Below are 18,794 nucleotides of genomic sequence, written 5' to 3'. Positions count from 1 at the left end.
GTGAGATTGAGCGTAGCCTCTGACCTTCGGACGTTTGCGCAGAACAGGCTCCTGTTACTTTCTAGAGGAAGGCGAGACTGAGCTTTCTGAGTGGGGGACTCCACGAGCCCTCACCACTAGCTCAGGGCGCAGGAAAGGACCCCCCCGACTGCATCAGGCTGACCTAAGCACCCCTTTCCTCCAGCCTCTCAGGAAAGCGCCCCCTCCCCCATAACAGGGGCCTTGAACAGCTTCGAATGTCGCCGGTTTTTCCTTGTCCTAGCAGCAGAAGGCAGGCGGAGGGAGGGGAAGGGCGTGTGTCCAGCTTCAAATGATGCCCAAGCTGTTCATCGCCAGTCTCATCGACAACCTCCTTTCCTGGGAACTGTTCACAGTGAACACAACGCTGCCTGGCCTCAGCTTCTGCTGGTTCCCGTTTGGCAGGTCCGGCCGGTCCCGGCCAGGAAGGGGAGGTGACAAGCCGGAGTGACAGCTCCCGCCCCCCAGGTCGGCAGTTCCAAGCCCGGAAAGTCTTCCTGATTTTTAAAAAATGAAGTGCGTGACTGGACTTCCTGTGTGTTTTCTAATTCTACAGCTAGAAAACAATTTGGTAGAAACGGAAAGATTTGGAAATGCTCAAGAATCAACGTAAGAGCTGAGATAACAATCAGAGAAAAAGGAGCTGCCGTGGGAACCTGCTTCGCACGGCAGATGCAGCTTAACAGACTGACGTCGTTGGAGAGGCTTCCAAAGCGGGCGCCTTCCAACACCAGCGTCCTTCCAGCAACCCTGCAAGCTGAAGTGACACCTGGTTTCAAATCCCTTCCTCCTCAGGTGAGAAGCAAAGGAGAAAGGAGGAGGGATGTGAGGGATTCAGGTGCTGCACAGACGGAGCAGACGAGTCCACGGCGTGGCTGCAAAGTGACGCGCATCGGCCTTACGGGAACCCAGGCCGTGACGGCAGAGAGAGGACCTCAGCTTTTAGGTGGTCGATTTTAGCTCTGGGGCCACCGCTGTGAACTCCAGCTTTTTAAAAGAAGGCCTCACAATCGCAATCACTGGAAGGTGGGTTTTCAAACCGTCGGCGTTCATCACTGTCAAGGTCATCCTTTCCTTCGCCTCAAGAGATTTGAACGAAAAACTACGCTGGGGCTGGGGAAGAGGGGAGGGATCCCTGGACGCAGAGACGAAGTTATAAAGGCTGGACCCCTTGGCCCTGCCGGTGGCCAGGGAGGTGAAGAGAACAAATCTACCCAACCCGCCAGCGAGGGCAAAGTCAAGGGCCCCCTGAGGCGCCGGCCCCGCCCCTGGGGGACACGGGCCGCGGAGGCCGAGAGGGCAGCGTCTGCGGAGGCCGCGCCTCGCCCGCCCGACGGCGCGCACCTGACCCGGCTCCGGGGGGCCGCACCCTCCCCGAGCCGCTCGTGCGGACGCCCGGACCCCCGGGAGGCGCCCCCCCAGCTCCCCAGGACCGGCAGTTGGGGAGCGGGGCCCACCTTGTCCACGTTGGCCCGCGTCTTGGCCGAGGTCTCCACGTACTGCACGCCCCACTCCTCGGCCTTGGCCCTGGCCTCCTCCAGTGGCACCTGCCTCCGCTCCTGCAGGTCGGACTTGTTCCCCGCAACCAGCAGCGGGACTTTATCTTCTTCCGCCTTAACGCGGAGGATCTGTTCCCTGGGCGACAGGTCAAGAAGAAGGCGGCTGAGCAGGCCAGGCCGGGCGCCGGTCCCCCCCACAGGCGGGCCGCTGGCCCAGGCCCGTCCCCAGGGAGCGCCCCTCCCGCCCGTGGCCAGCCAGCGCCTGCCGGCTCTGCTCCCAGCTTGCTGCGCCCCGGGGACCCGGGCGCCCACTACCGACGCGGGTCTGGGGGCTTCCCTCGCGCCGGTCCAGCGGTTAGGCCTCCGCGCTCCCAATGCAGGGGGTCCGGGTTCCATCCCCGGTGGGGGAACTACGATCCCGCAGGCCGCGCGGTGTGGCCAAAAAATCAATAAATATAATGAACAGTAAAACGGGAGAAAAGTTCTTAAAAAAAAAAAAAAAAACAACGCAGGTTTCTGGGCCCAGGAGCAGATACTTGGGCAGGAGCCCAGGGTTCTGCATTTCAACAACATCCCCAATTTATGCTTCGGCCAAAAAACAAAACAAAGGAGAAACCTGGGACCCTCTGTGGTAGAAACCAGATGAAAGAAGTATCTTCATATACAAAACGCTTAATAATGCCCCTGGGGAAAAAAAAAAGTCTGATTTCTTTGTGAGAATAAAAGCCATGAAACCCAGGGGTTTTCTTATGGTCTGTTAGCAGACCGTGAAATCAATGCAGTGGGACAAAAACCGATGATTCTTTTTCCTCAGTCAAGTAGAATATTACAGAAAAGCAAAGCAACATTAGAGGGACGCTCACAGTAAAGGTAAGTATGGTTTTCTGCCACTCCTGCTTCAACTGTGTCTGCATCTGTGCACCCTGCCCCTGCCCAGGTCTGTGAGGCAGGAGCCCTACTTCAACGTGCATTATTTTTCTACTACAAAGTGGGGGGGGAAAAAATGAAATACTACAAGGTCTATGGAAAAGTACTTCCAAAACATCTTCTCTAAAATAACTACCTGTAGCACATTAAAGTTTACCTCTACTAAAAATAATCAGCTACCTAAAATCATTTTGGAAAAACAGAGTATTCAAGAAATTAAATATTCCGCTTCCATTATTTTGAACCAGGGGGAACCTGCCTACTTCTGTATTCCCACACATTCCCAAAAGAGACCCCTTCAAAAACATATTTGGTGGGGATCTGCACTTTTACATAATACGGGATGACATTTCATAATAATAAAAACGTTTAAATTTTTTCCCATACAGTCGGTTTCACTACCAGATATCAATTTTTTACAGTTGGGGTCTAGTGGACTTACAGTGTCATGTTAGTTTCAGGTGTGCAGCACAGCGACTCAGTTACACATATACATGTATCCCTTCTTTTTCAGATTCTTCTCCCTTATCGGTTATTACAAGATAGCGAATAGAGTTGGCTGTGCTGTACAGCAGGTCCTTGTTGGTTCTCTACTTTGTATGCAGACTGTGTGTCTGTTAATCCCAAGCTCCTGATTTATCCCCGCCTTTAAGCAAAATGAAAAATAAGCAGATGCTTGAAACCTGTCTCTGAGGAGCTTTGCCACACCCTGCATTTCACAGGGGTCAAAGAGCGCGCGCTATGCTTAGAAGTTAGTGATCAGTAAACATGGTGAACAGTAAAAACTGATCACATTCTGGCTCATTAGTCTTGCAGAGGCGTGACTAATCACCTCATCGATAAACATATTGAACGAGAAACAGGAGTACCAAGCTCTGGTCTCTTGTAACAAGCCTAAAGGTTTCAAGGAAGAGAGGGTGTATTGACATTTTGTTTTATGTTGGAGCCTTTCCGTTTGGAAGATAAGTGCAGAAATGCTGTTTTAAAACTGCTAACAGGCATGAAGCAACTGAGTTTAAGCGTAAGGGCTCCGAGGATCTACCCACATCCGTCTGCTTCCAGCGCCGTGGGAAACCGGGGCGGCCTGGGGCTTTTATCGAACTGCCCAGAGTTCAAGCCACAAGCACGAACTTCCCCTTCCTTTTTCTTTTAGGTCATCACCTGTCCTTTCTCTTCTTTCATAACAACCAAAACCCTCCTCCCAGGAGGAAGTAAGGAGACACGAGTGTGTGTGTGTGTGTGTGTGTGTGTGTGTGTGTGTGTGTGTGTGTGTGTGTGTGTGTGTGTGTGTGTGTGTGTGTGTGTGTGTGTGTGTGTGTGTGTGCAGTGACTGGGGGCACAGCCAGCGCTTCCTTTATGGTGACTCACGGGCCGATGGGAAACCCAAGGCTCAGGAAAGGGAAGAAAATAGGGCGGTGAGTGCATCCGTCCTGTTCGGTCCTCAAGAAGGCATCACAGCAGGATCGTGTTGATGCAAAGCCAACTGTGAACACGTGGACTATAGCCACTTACAGAAGCTTCTCGGTACAGCAGGAAGAGCTACAAGTAACAGGGTTTCTCACAGGGATTCCTAGCCGGTTAACAGCTCACAACACACACGCCACAGTTGCCGAGAACTGCGTCATCCGCCCCCCGGAGGCTTGGGGCCACCAAGACAACAACTGAGGCTCCGCCTGACTCCTCTCGCCTTGCTCTGCCCGTCTCCCCAGAGGCCGCTCCTGAGCGCTGCCCACCCCCCCCCCACCGCCCACTGATGCTCCTTCCACATCTCGGGGGGATGTTTACCTTCCTCGTTCTCACCTTCGGCTGATGACCTTCACTTCTGACCAGAACTTGCTAAAGGATGAGAAAAGATTACTGGTTGTTTCCTTCCTTTTTAGTTCCCTATTAGACTCTAGTTCTGGTTCTTAGAATAAAAAGTCACCTGGGGACTTCCCTGGCGGTCCAGCGCTTGGGACTCGGCACTCTCACTGCATGGGTTGGATCCCTGGTTGGGGATCTAAGATCCCGCACACCACGCAGTGTGGCCAAAAAATAAACAAAAAGTCACCTGGATGGATCTGTTTATAAGGAGGGGGATGAAAACGCACAAGTGTGTAAGGGAGCTGGGACAGGGATGGGGAAGAGAGACCCTTCCCGCTAGACCCCCTGGGAGCATCACCTTGTGCCCACACAGTGAGAAGGGCCTGGGGCCGCCACACCATGAAGGGCTCTCCTTAGGAAATCTAAGTCTAACGCGTCATTTTATTTCATCTCATCAACACGAGCATTTTCAGGTAAAGAGACAGAACGCTAAGGACACTTGCCCTGGGTCACAGTACTGTGACAGGGTGGGGACTCAGACCCCCCAGGTCTATGTGACCCTGAAGCCGGTGCTTTCTGCCCCACTGAGCTAATGTCCCCAAGGGAGCAGCACACGGTCACTCTGACCCAAGGCGTCCACTCTCCCGACATCTGAGGTTTCAGAAGCCTCAAAGTAGAGCAGAACTGTTGCTTTTCTAGCAAAATTGGGAAAAAGATAAAGATAGTTAACGCTTAACAACCCCTGTCTCCCGGGATTTACATGAAAACAAAACCACCGGCTCTTGACTGTATGGAATGGCTTCGTCCTCTCTAGGAACAACAGATCCTTAAGATCATTTATATGTGGAAGTTACAAACCTAAGAAGCCCAAAGAGAGCATAACAAATGACGAGCTGTAAAGTGCCAAGATCCAGAAAGCCCCAGCAAGCTCTTCAGAGAGATTTCGTCCCGAGACGTACTCCGCTCAGCCCCAACCTCCTTCCAAGGCTGCCAAGAACAGAAGGCAGAGGGCCCCCTGGGACGCACCTGAACTCGGCAGTCGCTGTGAATGACTCGTGCTCAGTGATGGAGAACACAAGGAGGAAGCCCTCCCCGCTCCGGAAGTAGTTGTCGCGAATGGCCGCGTAGTCCTCCTGTCCGGCCGTGTCCAGGATGTCTATCTGGACTTCCTCCCCGTCCAGGACCACTTTCTTCCTGTAACTGTCAGCCTTGGTAGGTTCATAGTCCTCCACGAACTGAGCAAATAGACGACACGATTAGTAGTTAACCAAGTTCTAAGAGAAAGAAGAGCTGCCAAAAAATAAATTTCAATATATGGGTGCTTTGCTTATCATCAACTGAGGCTTTACTGAGTGCTGATAATTATCACACCACGTGTAAGGCACTAAGGATAGAGATAACTCCTTAGGTAGTACTTCTTTGTTGCTTCCAATTCCACCATTTGTTATTTTGTTTTTAAACAATAAGAACAGATATTCCCATTTTACAGATGAGAAGAGACCAAGCAGAGAGCAGAACGCTTGGCAATATTCTTGTCAGTATAAAATTACAGTTAAACACTGGCAAGGGTAAGAAACAGGAGCTCTTATTCATAATCAACAGAATTATAAAACTCCTCTGAAAAGTAACTGGTCAAGAGGTACTCAGAGGCTTAAATAAAAATACAACATGAAAATCTCCAAATGGGTCAAAGATTAAATGTTAAAAATAAAACCCTCAAGTACTAGAAGAAAACATGGGTGAAATCCCTTTATTACCTTGAAGTAGGGAAGGCCTTTTTAACTATGACTCAAAATCCAGAAGCCATGTAAGAAAAAATTGATAAATTAGACTACATAAAAAGTTTTAAAACTTCTGTATGACACAACACACTATAAACAAAGACAAATGACGAGCAGGGAAAAAGTATTTAAACCCATATCATAGAGAACTATATATTAACTAGAAACAGGGAGGGAAAAAAGATCAACAAGCCGATGGGAAAAAGTGGCAACAGACATAAACAATTCACAGAAAAATAAACACATATGATGTTAAACATATGAAAAGATGTTCATCCTCACTAATAAAGAAAATGGTAACTACGTGGAGATACCATTTTTCACCTACCAGACTGGCAAAAGTCCCAAAGTGTGACAACACACCTCTTGCACATTGCTAATGGCAGGAGACAGCAGTACAGTCTGTACGGAGACCAACATGGCGACACCTAATCGAGTGAGAGAAGCAGTCCTCCCCCTAGGAATCTAATCTACAGACACACCTGCACAGCAACATACAAGGTTATCCACTGTGGCACCACGTGTAGCAGCAAAAGATGAAAAAGCACCCAAATGCCCAGGACAGGGATCCACAGAATGCAATGCTATGCAGCTACAAAAAATGAGGGAAAACACACCCTGGGAAGACAAAACAAAACAAATTTAAAAGCTGTTAAACAGGAAAACTGAAGCAAGTGAATGTAAATGAATATTAGATTGGTAATGTAACCCGACAGAGAAAGAATTAATTCAAGAGACTCTAAAAAAGAATATTTGGATAGAATACATCCCATTAAAAGAGACTAAGGACAAAAAAATTCAAAGAAATGTTAAACTTCCCTCAGTGGTTATATTATTTAGTAGCAATGATATGAATATTTCAAAACTATTTTCTTTATATTGCATTATACATAAAATAAGTAATTATTTTAATGATAGTATAAGTCGAGATATTCAGGAAAAAAAGTTAATGATAGCAATGTACTATTAAACTTGAATTCATGCTGGTATAACTGGATATCTCCACATGTGAAAGAATGAAGTTGGATCCCTACTTCACATCACATACGAAAATTAACTCAAAATGGATCAAAGACTTAAATGCAAGAGCTGAAACTATAAACTCTTAGAAGGAAACGTAAGGCGGAAATCTTCATGACCCTGGATTTAGCAATGCATTCTTAGATATGACACCAAAAGCACAAGCAACAAAAGGAAAAAATAAACTGGACTTTATCAAAATTTAAAAATTTCATGCCTCAAAGGACACCACCAAGAAAGTCAAAAGACAATCCACAGAATAGCAGAAAATATCTGAAAAGCATGTATCTAATAAGGAACTTGTACCCAGAATATATAAATAACTCTTAAAACTCAACAATAAAAAGACAATTTTAAAATTAAATGAAATTAAATGCCAATTTAAAAATAGGCAAAGAAAAAAACAAATGAAGAAAAAATAGACAAAGGATCTGAACAGACATTTCTCCAAAGAAGATATACAAATGGCCAATAAGCACATGAAAAGATGCTCAACGTCACTAGTCATTAGGCAAATGCCAATCAAAACCATGAGATGCCGTTTTACACCCATTAGGATGCTGTAATCAAAAAGATAGACAATAACAAGCATTGGCGAGATTGCGGAGAAACTAGACCTGTCATACGTTGTAAAACGGTGCAGCTGCCATGGAAACACGGCCTTTTGTGTAGTTCCCAAAAAGTTAAACACAGAGTTACCATATAATCCAGGAAATTTCTCACTTAGGTACACACCCAAGAGAATCTGACATGTCTACACAAAAACTTGTAGATGAATGTTCACAGCAACATTGCTCATTATGGCCAAAGGTAGAAACAATCCAAATATCTATCAGTTGACAAATGGATACAGGAAACGTGACATATCCAGACACTGGAGTATGATTCAGTCGTAAAAAGTAAGGAAGTACGGATTCATGCTACAACGTGGATGAACCTTGACAAATTATGGTTGGTAAAAGAAGCCAGACACAAAATATCACATAATATATGAGTCTATTTACATGAAACATCCAGAAGAGACGAATCTATGGAAACAGAAAGCAGATTCGTGGTGGCTGGGGGAAGGGGGTGGAGAGGGACCGCCAGTGGGTGAGGGGTGTCTTTCTGGGGGATGAGAATGTTCTGGAAGTAGTGGTGATGGCTGCACAATTCTGTGAATATACTAAAAACCACTGAATTGTACACTTACAAGGCTCAATTTTATGGTATGTGAGTTACAGCTCAATTTTTTTAAAAGCACGAAGCACTGACACAGCTATAACATGGATGAACTTTCAAAACGTGATGCTCTAATTGCTGAGCCTGCGCGCCTGGAGCCTGTGCTCCGCAACGAGAGGCCGCGACGGTGAGAGGCCTGCGCACCGCAATGAAGAGTGGCCCCCACTTGCCACAACTAGAGAAAGCCCTCGCACAGAAACGAAGACCCAACACAGCCAAAACTAAATAAATAAATAAATAAAAATTTTAAAAAAACAAAAAACAAAAAAAAAACGTGATGCTCAGTGAGAGAAGCCAGACATAAAGGTCACACACTGTCTGATTCCACGTATGTAAAATGTCCAAACAGCACATCCACAGAAAACAGAAAGCAGTTGCCAGGCCCGGGGCCGGTGGGGGGAGGTGCTAATGAGGAACGGCTGCTGCCGTGCAGGGCTCTTCTTTTTGGGGTGATACAAATGTTCTACGATTGCATTGTGGTGATGGCCGCACATCTGCGTGAATACACTAAAAATCACTGAATGGTTCACTTTAAAAGGGTGAATTTCATGGTGCGTGAATTCCTCATAAAGCTAGCATTTAAATTTTTAAAAAATTTAAAAATCGAGTTGAAAATATCGATATGAACTTATGGACCCTTTAAAGGACCTTGTGTTGTCAATCAATAGCTACTAATTCAAATGATTTTAAATCTAAAGATAACCTAATACTAAAACTAAAGAGGGTACTTCCCTGGTGGCGCAGTGATTAAGAATCCGTCTGCCAATGCAGGCGACACGGGTTCGAGCCCTGGTCCAGGAAGTTCCCACATGCCACGGAGCAGCTAAGCCCGTGCACCACAACTACTGAGCCTGCGCTCTAGAGCCCACGAGCCACAACTACTGAGCCTGCGTGCCACAACTACTGAGCCTGCGCTCTAGAGCCCGTGAGCCACAACTACTGAGCCCACGTGCCTAGAGCCCGTGCTCCGCAACAAGAGGAGCCACTGCAATGAGAAGCCCCCGCAGGGCAACGAAGAGTAGCCCCCGCTCACCGCAACTAGAGAAAGCCCACGCGCAGCAACGGAGACCCAACGCAGCCAAAAATACATGAATTAATTAATTTGAAAAATAAATAAAACTCAAGAGTCTCTTACATTCATATAACAATCTTAAAATAGAGAAAAGATGAAAATTTGCCTATGCTTCACAGCAGTGTCCTCCTGTTAATGTCCTTCCAGAGAGACAAATACATGACCCCCCCCAAGAAAACCACCCCAACACCCAGTGCGAACGTCTGCATACACCCTAAAGCACCTCGGTTGCCTGTTCCTGCACTTCCAAGGATGAAGCAGCAAGAGTCCCACCCGCTCCTTTGACGCTGGAAGTCAGAACGTCCCGCATACGGCAGCGGGGAGGGGCGTCCGCGCCGGGGAAGGGCGCTCACTGTGGGAGCTTAGATCACAGCCTTGACGTCTCCATTCCCTGCTAGCAGGAGCCACCGCGCTGGCTTGCAGGGCTGCCGTGACCCCGCCGCAGACGCCCAGACACGCGGTCTAAGCGCAGCCTCTCACGCCTTGCTTGCGAGCGTGGCTGCCGCCCGAACCGGCCCGCGGCCAGCCTCACCTCACCGGCACAGGCAGGCAGCTAAGAAGTCTTCGAGTGCGTCCGGCCAGGGGTCGCAAGGGCAAGCTCTCCCTCTGCCTCACTGCAGTCCCTGCCCATCTTTCCAAGTCAGAACTTAGACAAAAATAAAGACTTCCGAGGCTGTGGCTGCTTCCGTGATCCAGCTTTCCTGGAAATTCCACCACAGAAGCTAAAAGTTTTTTTTAAACGAAGGGCAAAGCACTGGACCAAGAACAAAGGGTCCGAATGGCTCGGGAGGCGTCAGCCGACCTGCATCTCCGAGCACGGGCCTCAGTTTCCTTTTCTCTGGCCTCCCGGACAGGGGGAGCCACTCCTGGCCGCTCCTCGGAACTGCTGGCAGAGCTTCAGGAAAAGCACGACCCGGCTCCAGCTCCAGAGGGATTTGGCAAAGGAGCCCCGGGGGAGTCTGCGATCAGCCGGGCTTGGCCGTCACCCCTAAGGTCTCTTCAAGCTCCGAAACTGTGATTCTAGAGGCAGACCCTTCAACCTCGCAGCCACTAGCCGGGCAGCAGGGGCTCAGCGGCCACAGGTGTTGGACAGCACAGATACAGAACACGCCCTGCATCACAGAAGGTTCTAGCAGGCAGCACTGTTAGGGGGATGGACGCAAGCACTCCATCTCTTCTTCTGCTGCTGTGCTTTTATTTTACCGTTCCTTCAACAACTGCTGCTTTCTGGTCCCCACATACGTTAGCCAGGGGGAAACAGACTAAGGCCAGGCACAGCTTCCCCTTGGTTCTCTGCAGAAACTAGGAAGAAGAGAAAAAGCTCTTGATTCTGCCGCATCTCTTCCCCTCCCTCTTGCTGTACACACAGAAACATACGCAGGGAAAGTGAAACATGCCGTCTAGACTGCCCTGGTCTCCTGCGGCGTCAGCCACCAGGCTGGGCAGGACGGCTCCAACCTCATGGCGGAGTCGGGCTCGGGGTCCGAACGTGCTCTCAGATTTGGCACCCGGGGCCCCTCTGTCACCGCGTGGTAGAGCAGCGCCCCTCCCCTGACGTGACTCCGGCCAGGCCGCCCCCCAGACAGCAGCGCGACAGACCTTCCGGGCTGGACGACTCTCCCGTGTGGGGCCCTCCGGCGCCCTGCAGCACGTTCGGCAGCAACCCCGGCCTCCACCCACTGGGGGCCAGTCGCACGCCCCCGTTGTGACGGCCCCAAATGTCCCCAGACGCTGCCCGTTACTCAGCGGTGGGGGGAGGACACACAGAACCCCCCCTCGTCTCCGTTAACACCTGCTCTTCTAACCCCGTCTCCCGCGTTTTAATTCCTCTCCTCGCTGTTGCTTCCTCCCCAGCCTCTGTTATAGAAGGAAAATAAGGAATCTTTAGGAAGCAAATCACATTTTTAAGGAAAAACAAATAAAGACTTCCAAGGCAGATTTTGTAACTTGCCTCTCTTCTTTTATGCAAAAACGTTTGGTGTAAATTAAACAGATTCTGCTAGATTTCCCCACTTTGGCCCCTAGTATAAAATAAAGAAAAACAACCCTCCAAAACAAAAGTATACAAATGCTGGAGAGGGTGTGGAGAAACGGGAACCCTCCTACACTGTTGGTGGGAGCGTAGACTGGTGCAGCCACTGTGGAGAACAGTACGGAGGTTCCTTAAAAAACTAAAAATAGAGCCGCCATATGACCCAGCAATCCCACTCCCGGGCATATATGCAGAGAAAACTCTAGTTCAAAAAGATACATGCACCCCTGTGTTCATAGCAGCACTATTTACAATAACCATAAAAAAGAATGAAATAATGCCATCTGCAGCAACATGGGTGGACCTAGGTTCTCATACTAAGTGAAGTCAGTCAGAAAGAGAAAGACAAATACCACATGATATCGCTCTTATGTGGAATCTAAAATATGACACAAATGAGCGTGTCTATGAAACAGAAACACCCTTGCGGACACAGAGAACAGACTTGCCAAGGGGGAGGGAGGGTGGGGGAGGGATGGACTTCGAGTTTGGGATTAGTAGACGTAAACTATTGTATATAGGACGGATAAACAGCAAGGTCCTACTGTAGAGCACAGGGAACTCTACTCAATATCCGGTGATGAACCGTAATGGAAAAGAATATAAAAAAAGAATGTATACATATGTATGACTGAATCACTTTGCTGTACAGCAGAAATTAGCACAACATTGTAAATCAACTATACTATACTTCAATTAAAAAAGAAAAAAAAAGAAACTGGTCATGCAGAAACATACAAACAAAAAGTTTCTCATGATAAGATGCAGTGGGGTGTGACCCAGGGGGAGATGGTCTGGAGGTTTTGGTTTTGGTCTTAAGCTTATTCACTGCAGGGCCCTCTTCTAAGAAAAGAATACAAGAGTACACATATAATGGTAAATACAAAAATGATTATCTAGAAGGAGGAAAGAAATTATAGTTCATTACACAGTTTTTAAAATACACAAATACTCTGGTGAACCCAACCCTCGGGGGCCCCTCGATGGGTCACGCCCTTGTACGGCATTCTCCGCTTGAGCGCACAAGGCCCTGAGGCTGGCTTGCAACCAACAGCACACAGCAGAGTGATGACACGACGCCGTGACCACGTTCCTGTGTGGAAGGATCCGTCTTAGCTACCAGACACTTCCCTGCTGGCCGGGGAGAAGCAAGCGGCCATGGGAAGAGCTGTCTACAGAAAGGGCCACGCGGCGGAGAACTGGGGGCGACCTCCAGCAGCCAGGGCCCCGTCCTGCACCCGCCAGCAGCCCGCGGGCTCGCAGGAGGCCGGGCACCCTCCCCACAGCCTGAGACCCTGGGCGGCACCACGCTCAGCCGGGCCAGACTCCTGGAAACGGGAGGTGACGGATGTCCGTGTGGGGATTTCTTCCACGGCAATACTACAAATACCACTCGCACCCCAAATCCGGCAGAATAACAGTCTTGCTCGTTAACTGCTGACACACCTCTGCAATACCGTCCTACTCTGTTGGCTGTATGCGTTTGAACTATCTTGTCAGATGCCAGGGATCCTGAAGCACTGGGTTGGCCAAAAAGTTCGTTCCGGGCACTGCAAGATGGTCTGGAAAAACCCGGACGCACTTTTTGGCCGAGCCAATGTTGCCTATAGAGAATTGAAAAAGAATTCAGTCCTTCCTCTAGCACAGCTGGTCCGAGTTTCTCTTTCATGACGGTTTAGCAAGGTTTCTTCGGCTTCACGACTAGGTGACATTCCTAGTAAGGACGGTTTGGGGACTAATGGCAAATTTAGGCCCTGTATCCGTCTTCCCCGTAAGGAGCCGTAAGGCCTGGAAGAACCTTCCAGACCGGCCTCTGACACCGCCTTTGGAGCCGCTGCCCACTCACTTGCCGTGCCGGGCGCCTTGGACACAGCCCTCCCTGCGCCCCCATCACAAGGCCACGGCCTCTGCTAACTGCATCCTTAAGTCGGCTTCCCTTGGCCACATCCCAAAATGTCGCGGCCACTGCAGCACACCCTGTGTGGCAGGAAGCTGGACGGGGCAGAGCCTGGTGGAAAGAGAGGGTCATCGTAGCTGATCGTGGTGACGGCGTCCTCTGCCGCAAATTCTGGAAGGCACGAGCCGCGCAAACAGGGTGCCAGCGAGAGGCCCCGAGGCTCCAGCTCTGGTCTGGACACGCTGCTGCACCACCAGCCATCGGCCGTCAAGCAGGGACACCTGTTTCCACAGGAGTCAAGCCTGTGCCGTCGCGCTGGACTCGGCAGCAGCGCCATTACCCCCAGGAAGTGATGCAAGCTTGGGGCTTTAGCTTGAACCGGGGGAACCGGAGCAAGGAGAAGAGATGGCGCTCTTAGGGCAGCTCAGCTGTCCCCTTCAGTGCCTGTACGAGCTGGCTGTCGCAGCTAAGCATCTGGCCCGCCTCAGCTGTCCCCTTCAGTGCCTGTACGAGCTGGCTGTCGCAGCTAAGCATCTGGCCCGCCCTTTCGACACCTGCCCCCAGCTCCTGTCGTAATATAATGACGGAAACGATGCGAGCAGGGACCCCGCGTGTCCCTGCCTGAGCTGAAACGACTCGCCTAACATCAGCAGTGCAGCTCTTACCCTGGCTGGAACCCCCTGGAAAGCTACTCAGAAGCCACCGTAGCACAGCTTGCCCCATGACCCCGATGAGCCCCAGGGAACGGGCACAGGGACGCAGCTGGAGGAGGGACGCGGCGACAGCAGGCCGACGGGGAGGCGTGTCTTACCTCATCGTACATGAACTGCAAGGTCAGGGCCGACTTGCCCACCCCTCCGCTGCCGACCATGATGACCTTGTGGAGGGCCAGGGAGCTCTGGCTCTTGCTCTTGTTTGCAGCCATCCCGCTGGTTTTCTGCGAAACGCGGCCAGAGGACCCGGACGAAGAGCTGCCAAGGAAGAAGACAGACTCAGAGGCGGTTTGGTTTCCACCCAAAGGACATCAAATGAAAACCCTCCAGAAAAGCCTAACCCAGACGTTCCACCAGAGAGGTCATTCTTCCAGGCTCGAGGCAGAGATGAAGCCCCCCAAGCGCTGCCGAGCCACAAACCAGAGCTGAGCCGACCCGAGGGAAGGTGAGACGGAGAGAAGAAACGGGCGTGCGCACCCGACGCCCCATCACTGGAGGTGGGGGGGAGGACGGTCCACCAGCAAACCCACAGGTCCTCAGCAGAGCCGCATGGGGCGGGCGAGGCACGCAGCGACCCCGCGCCACCTGTGCCACGGGAGCCGCTCAGGGCCCCAGCGTCTCTGTGCCCTCACTCCCCCCCCAGCCCCCGCAACACACCCACACGGCCCTCCCAGGGGACCAAGGGGGGCTCTGAAAAGGGGTGAGTAAACCTGCTTTTAATAATCAGCATCCCTTCACGACACAGGACAGTTAAAAGAAAGACAACTAAATTATTTATTCCACGTTGATTTACATTAAGAACTAAAATGAGTCAGACTTTTCCAAAACAACAATCTATTAGTCAAAATCAGTTTAGCCTCATCAGAGTGAGATAAAGTGAGTAGAACAGAGCAACCTCGGCGGTGTGGGAAGAGAAAGTATTCTGAAAAAACACATTTAACAGGTACCTGAAACTTGGCATCTAATTAAACTGACAAGCTTTTGCACAGCAAAGGAAACCATAAACAAAACAGAAAGAATTTTCTCCCTTACAGAATGGGAGAAAATATATGAAAATGAAGCAACCGACAAGGGATTAATTTCCAAAATTTACAAACAGCTCATACAACTCAATATCAAAAGAAAACAACCAACCCAGTCCAAAAATGGGCAGAAGACCTAACTAGACCTTTCTCCAAAGAAGACATACAGATGGCCAACAAACACATGAAAAAATGCTCAACATCACTAATTATTAGAGAAATGCAAATTAAAACTACAATGAGGTATCACCTCACACCAGCCAGAAACGGCCATCAAAAATTCTACAAACAATAAATGCTGCAGAGGGTGTGGAGAAAAGGGAACCCTCCTACACTGTTGGTGGGAATGTTAAGTGGTTGCAGCCACTATGGAGAACAGTATGGAGGTTCCTTAAAAAACTGAAAATAGAACTACCATATGCTCCGGCATAACCCAAGTGCCAATTTTTATTTTAAACGATTTTTATGGAAAATCTCTCTCACAGATGCCACAGCGTAAGGAAAAAGGGCATGGGCTCGGGCATGTCACGGGCCCAAGTCTGGCTCTGCCATTCGTGAAATGCGGGACCTGGACACTAGTTATTCGGTTTCTCTAAGCCAGTTTTCTTATTTGCAGACACAAGTAAACCACCACCCACCCTGCAGGATTTTTCTGAGTATTAAATGAGATAACACGTGAAAGATCGAAGCCCTGTGCCTAGCATATAACAGGAACTTAAAAAGGCTGGTTTCCTTCCTATCTCATTTTAAGAGAATTTTTTTTCTAATTAGACACGGTGGGCACCTATTTCTGACAAAGTAACTTGAAAATACCGCCAGTAGAAAAAAAATAAATACACACACACACACCACTGCATAACAGAAAACAACATCATTTTAAATCAGTGGTTCCCATCCTCGGTGGCACAAGGGGAGCCCTGGGGAGCTTTAAAAACCTCCCCAGAGATTCTGATGGAGTTTGGTCTAGGATGCCTGGGATCGGAGCCTGGGCATGAGAACATCTAAAAGCTTCCCAGGTGATGACAATAGACCTCCAAGGTTGAGAACTTCTATGAAATGCACAGCTGGGCTCAAAAAAAAATCCCAATGCTGGGGAGAAAAAAAATCAGAGCTGATATTTCTGTGGTCCTAAGGTGGTTGCTGCTCTGGGTAACTTAGGATTTAACACACACACAGGTCTGTCCCTCAGAGACAACAAGAGCCTCGAAGGAATGCACCTTCAGGTAAAGAATGGACGAGCAGGACTTCCCTGGCGGCGCAGTGGTTAAGAACCCGCCTGCCAACGCAGGGGACACAGGTTCGAGCCCTGGTCCGGGAGGATATCCCACATGCTGCGGAGCAATGAAGCCCGTGCGCCACAACTACTGAGCCTGAGCTCTAGAGGCCGTGAGCCACAACTACTGAAGCCCGTGTGCAACAACTACTGAGCCCACGAGCCACAACTACTGAGCCCGTGCTCCGCAACAAGAGAAGCCACCGCAATGAGAAGCCCACGCCCAGCAACGAAGAAGACCCAACGCAGCCAAAAATAAAATAAATAAATAAATTTATTAAAAAAAAAAAAAAAAAAAGAATGGACGAGCAAAACATCGGCCCACTGTTGAGGAGGAAGACATTCCCTCTGCCCTTCCAGGCTCTTCTTTCTGCTCTAAGAATTAAACTGACATGAAACAGATTAACAGGAGAAAATCCAGCAAAGTCCAGTGACATGTGGACCTGGGAGAGACCCAGACAACCTGAGTACCTTGTTCAAACGGCCGAAGCCCTCACCTTAGATCCCGTCCTTGCCTAACGGCAGAAGAGGATGTTGAAGATGGGGAGAGTCGGTTATGAGAGGTGACCAGGGAAGGCCGGGTAAACAAGGGGAAGGTTCTTGAAGTCCTTACCTTCTCCGCCCGTAGGAGCTGCTAGAGATTCGGTCGTCCTCGTGTTCCTGGTACAGCGAGGGGGACGCCCTTGCATGTGGAGATTCCCCTGGTAAATGTCCCTGTCTCTTACAAAAAGGTGACTCCTACTTGGTTTTCAGAGTTTCTTCTACGCCTGCTGTTTCCCGGAAAATAACCAGCTTAAAACTATTAACATGCCAAAGAGACCTATTCCGGGACGGTACCTGCCCCCCTACAGCACCAACAGGGGAGGACAGCACGGAAGCATGTCCGCCTGAGCCCTGGCCGCAGTAAAGTGTGCCCCGAAGCTGCGACCGCAGCACTCCCCCAAAGCCAGGAAGCGACACAGAAAGTAACCCCAGGCTGCTCAGGGTGCTAGACTACAACCTCTGCGGGGGGACGCAGTGAAGACGGCTCAGGATTCCTACAACCAAAGCCCACAAATAGGGACCCACAGCCCCGACCTATGAAACACCTAAGGAAACAACCACCAGGAGAGTTGGCGTCCGTAACGAGGACTTTTCAGACAGTCACTATAAAAAGTATTATTTGATCATTTTTAACAGAGGCAGAGGCAAAATGTGGGGAAACTGCATTATCAGGAGGCCAAGAGTTGAACAAGAATCACTCTGAAGGTCTACAATCCTTTTTTAAGTATTTAAAATGAAAAGTAATAACAATGCAGGGGAGGGAAAACAAACCCATCTTAGTTCATCGGCCGGGGCCCTGAAAATCAGACTGACGAGAGACAGATGGAGAGAAAAACAAACAGAGACTTCTGAACAGGTGCATCTCGCATCCACGCAGGAGAGCGCGGTGGGGGTGGCTCCACGGGGTGGTGGGACTCGGGCTCACAGAGCCTCTTAACCAAAGAACAACGGATGTTGCAGGGAAGTGACAAGACAAGGGAGGGGGCCTTGCACTTCTGGGAGGGGGAAACTGACGCAGGGTGCGGGCTGTGAGGAAGGGGCGTTACCTCGATTCCCCGGGGGCCTCCTCTGGGTGATTCAGGATCGCCCCGCCCTTCCTGGTGGAGACGGGAAGGTAGAACTTTTCTTTGTGTCTGTTACTTTTCAGTTGCCTTCGGCTCAAAATAATCCTTACGTCAAAGTGGCATCTTTTGGGGTGACATATTCTGACCCCCCTTTGGTGCTCAGTAGAAAATTTAGAAAATACACAAAACTATCTCAAAAAAAAAGAGAAAAATCCCGTCACCCAGAGATATTCGCTATTACAGCGTTACTTCCTGCCCATAATTTAATCTGTATATTCTTATATTTTAATCCATATATTCCTATATTTAAGACCTTTCTGAGGTCATATTTATGTAGTTTTGCATGTTATTTTTCACGTAGTATAGCTATCTGTCTTCTTAAGCAGTGAAGACTGATCATACTCATAGCTTTTCTGGATGATTCAAGGACCATCATCACTATGGAAACCAGTCGTGTGACCGGCTGCTCTGGGTGGGATCACATGTCTGCTGGCTCCCCTCAAGCTGGACCCTCCGTCCACTCTCCCTTTTCTAATGACATGCTTTTTAATAAGCGTTCTAAGCAATTAACTAGATAATTAAGCACATTTGAATTGTGACTAAAATAGGGTAAGTGGGATGAGGAGCCGGCCTCCCCCAAAGGCTCAGGAAGGTGAAGCTGCTTTGGGCCTAATTTCTGGTCCACAGCTGCTCACCATAGGGCCGAGGTCAGTGCCTGAGGCTGGAAACTCCAGACCATCAACCCATCACACGATTTCTCCGAAGCAGCCTTGCTTCCATGAATTATTATAGTTGTATGAAAATGGAGAAATCCTTTTCCAGATTAGGGGCAGGGGTGCTTTCAAACACATGTAGACATCTAACTCTGAGCTGTTATTTTCAAAACACAAAGTCAGTTTCTCTAGAAGA

General features: G+C 49.4%; 1 protein-coding gene across 5 annotated transcripts in view; it reads right to left on the bottom strand.

Moving 5' to 3' along the window:
- LOC137757786 (ras-related protein Ral-B) overlaps positions 1 to 18,794 on the bottom strand; it is a 66,857-nt gene that overhangs the window by 3,011 nt on the left and 45,052 nt on the right. For 4 of the 5 annotated variants that reach the window (XM_068534376.1, XM_068534375.1, XM_068534378.1 and 1 more), the window contains 3 exons: positions 14,082 to 14,241; positions 5,274 to 5,482; positions 1,476 to 1,653 (listed from right to left, as the gene is read on the bottom strand). In XM_068534376.1, coding sequence (XP_068390477.1) covers positions 1,476 to 1,653; positions 5,274 to 5,482; positions 14,082 to 14,241 — 547 coding nt within the window. Of the gene's footprint in view, positions 1 to 1,475; positions 1,654 to 5,273; positions 5,483 to 14,081; positions 14,242 to 16,891; positions 17,049 to 18,794 lie in introns of all 5 variants that reach the window. The other variant, XM_068534377.1, reaches the window with a different exon arrangement.

The sequence above is a fragment of the Eschrichtius robustus genome, unplaced genomic scaffold, assembly GCF_028021215.1.
Source record: "Eschrichtius robustus isolate mEscRob2 unplaced genomic scaffold, mEscRob2.pri scaffold_403, whole genome shotgun sequence".
Taxonomy (NCBI): domain Eukaryota; kingdom Metazoa; phylum Chordata; class Mammalia; order Artiodactyla; family Eschrichtiidae; genus Eschrichtius; species Eschrichtius robustus.
This window is presented reverse-complemented; position numbering and strand designations above follow the sequence as displayed.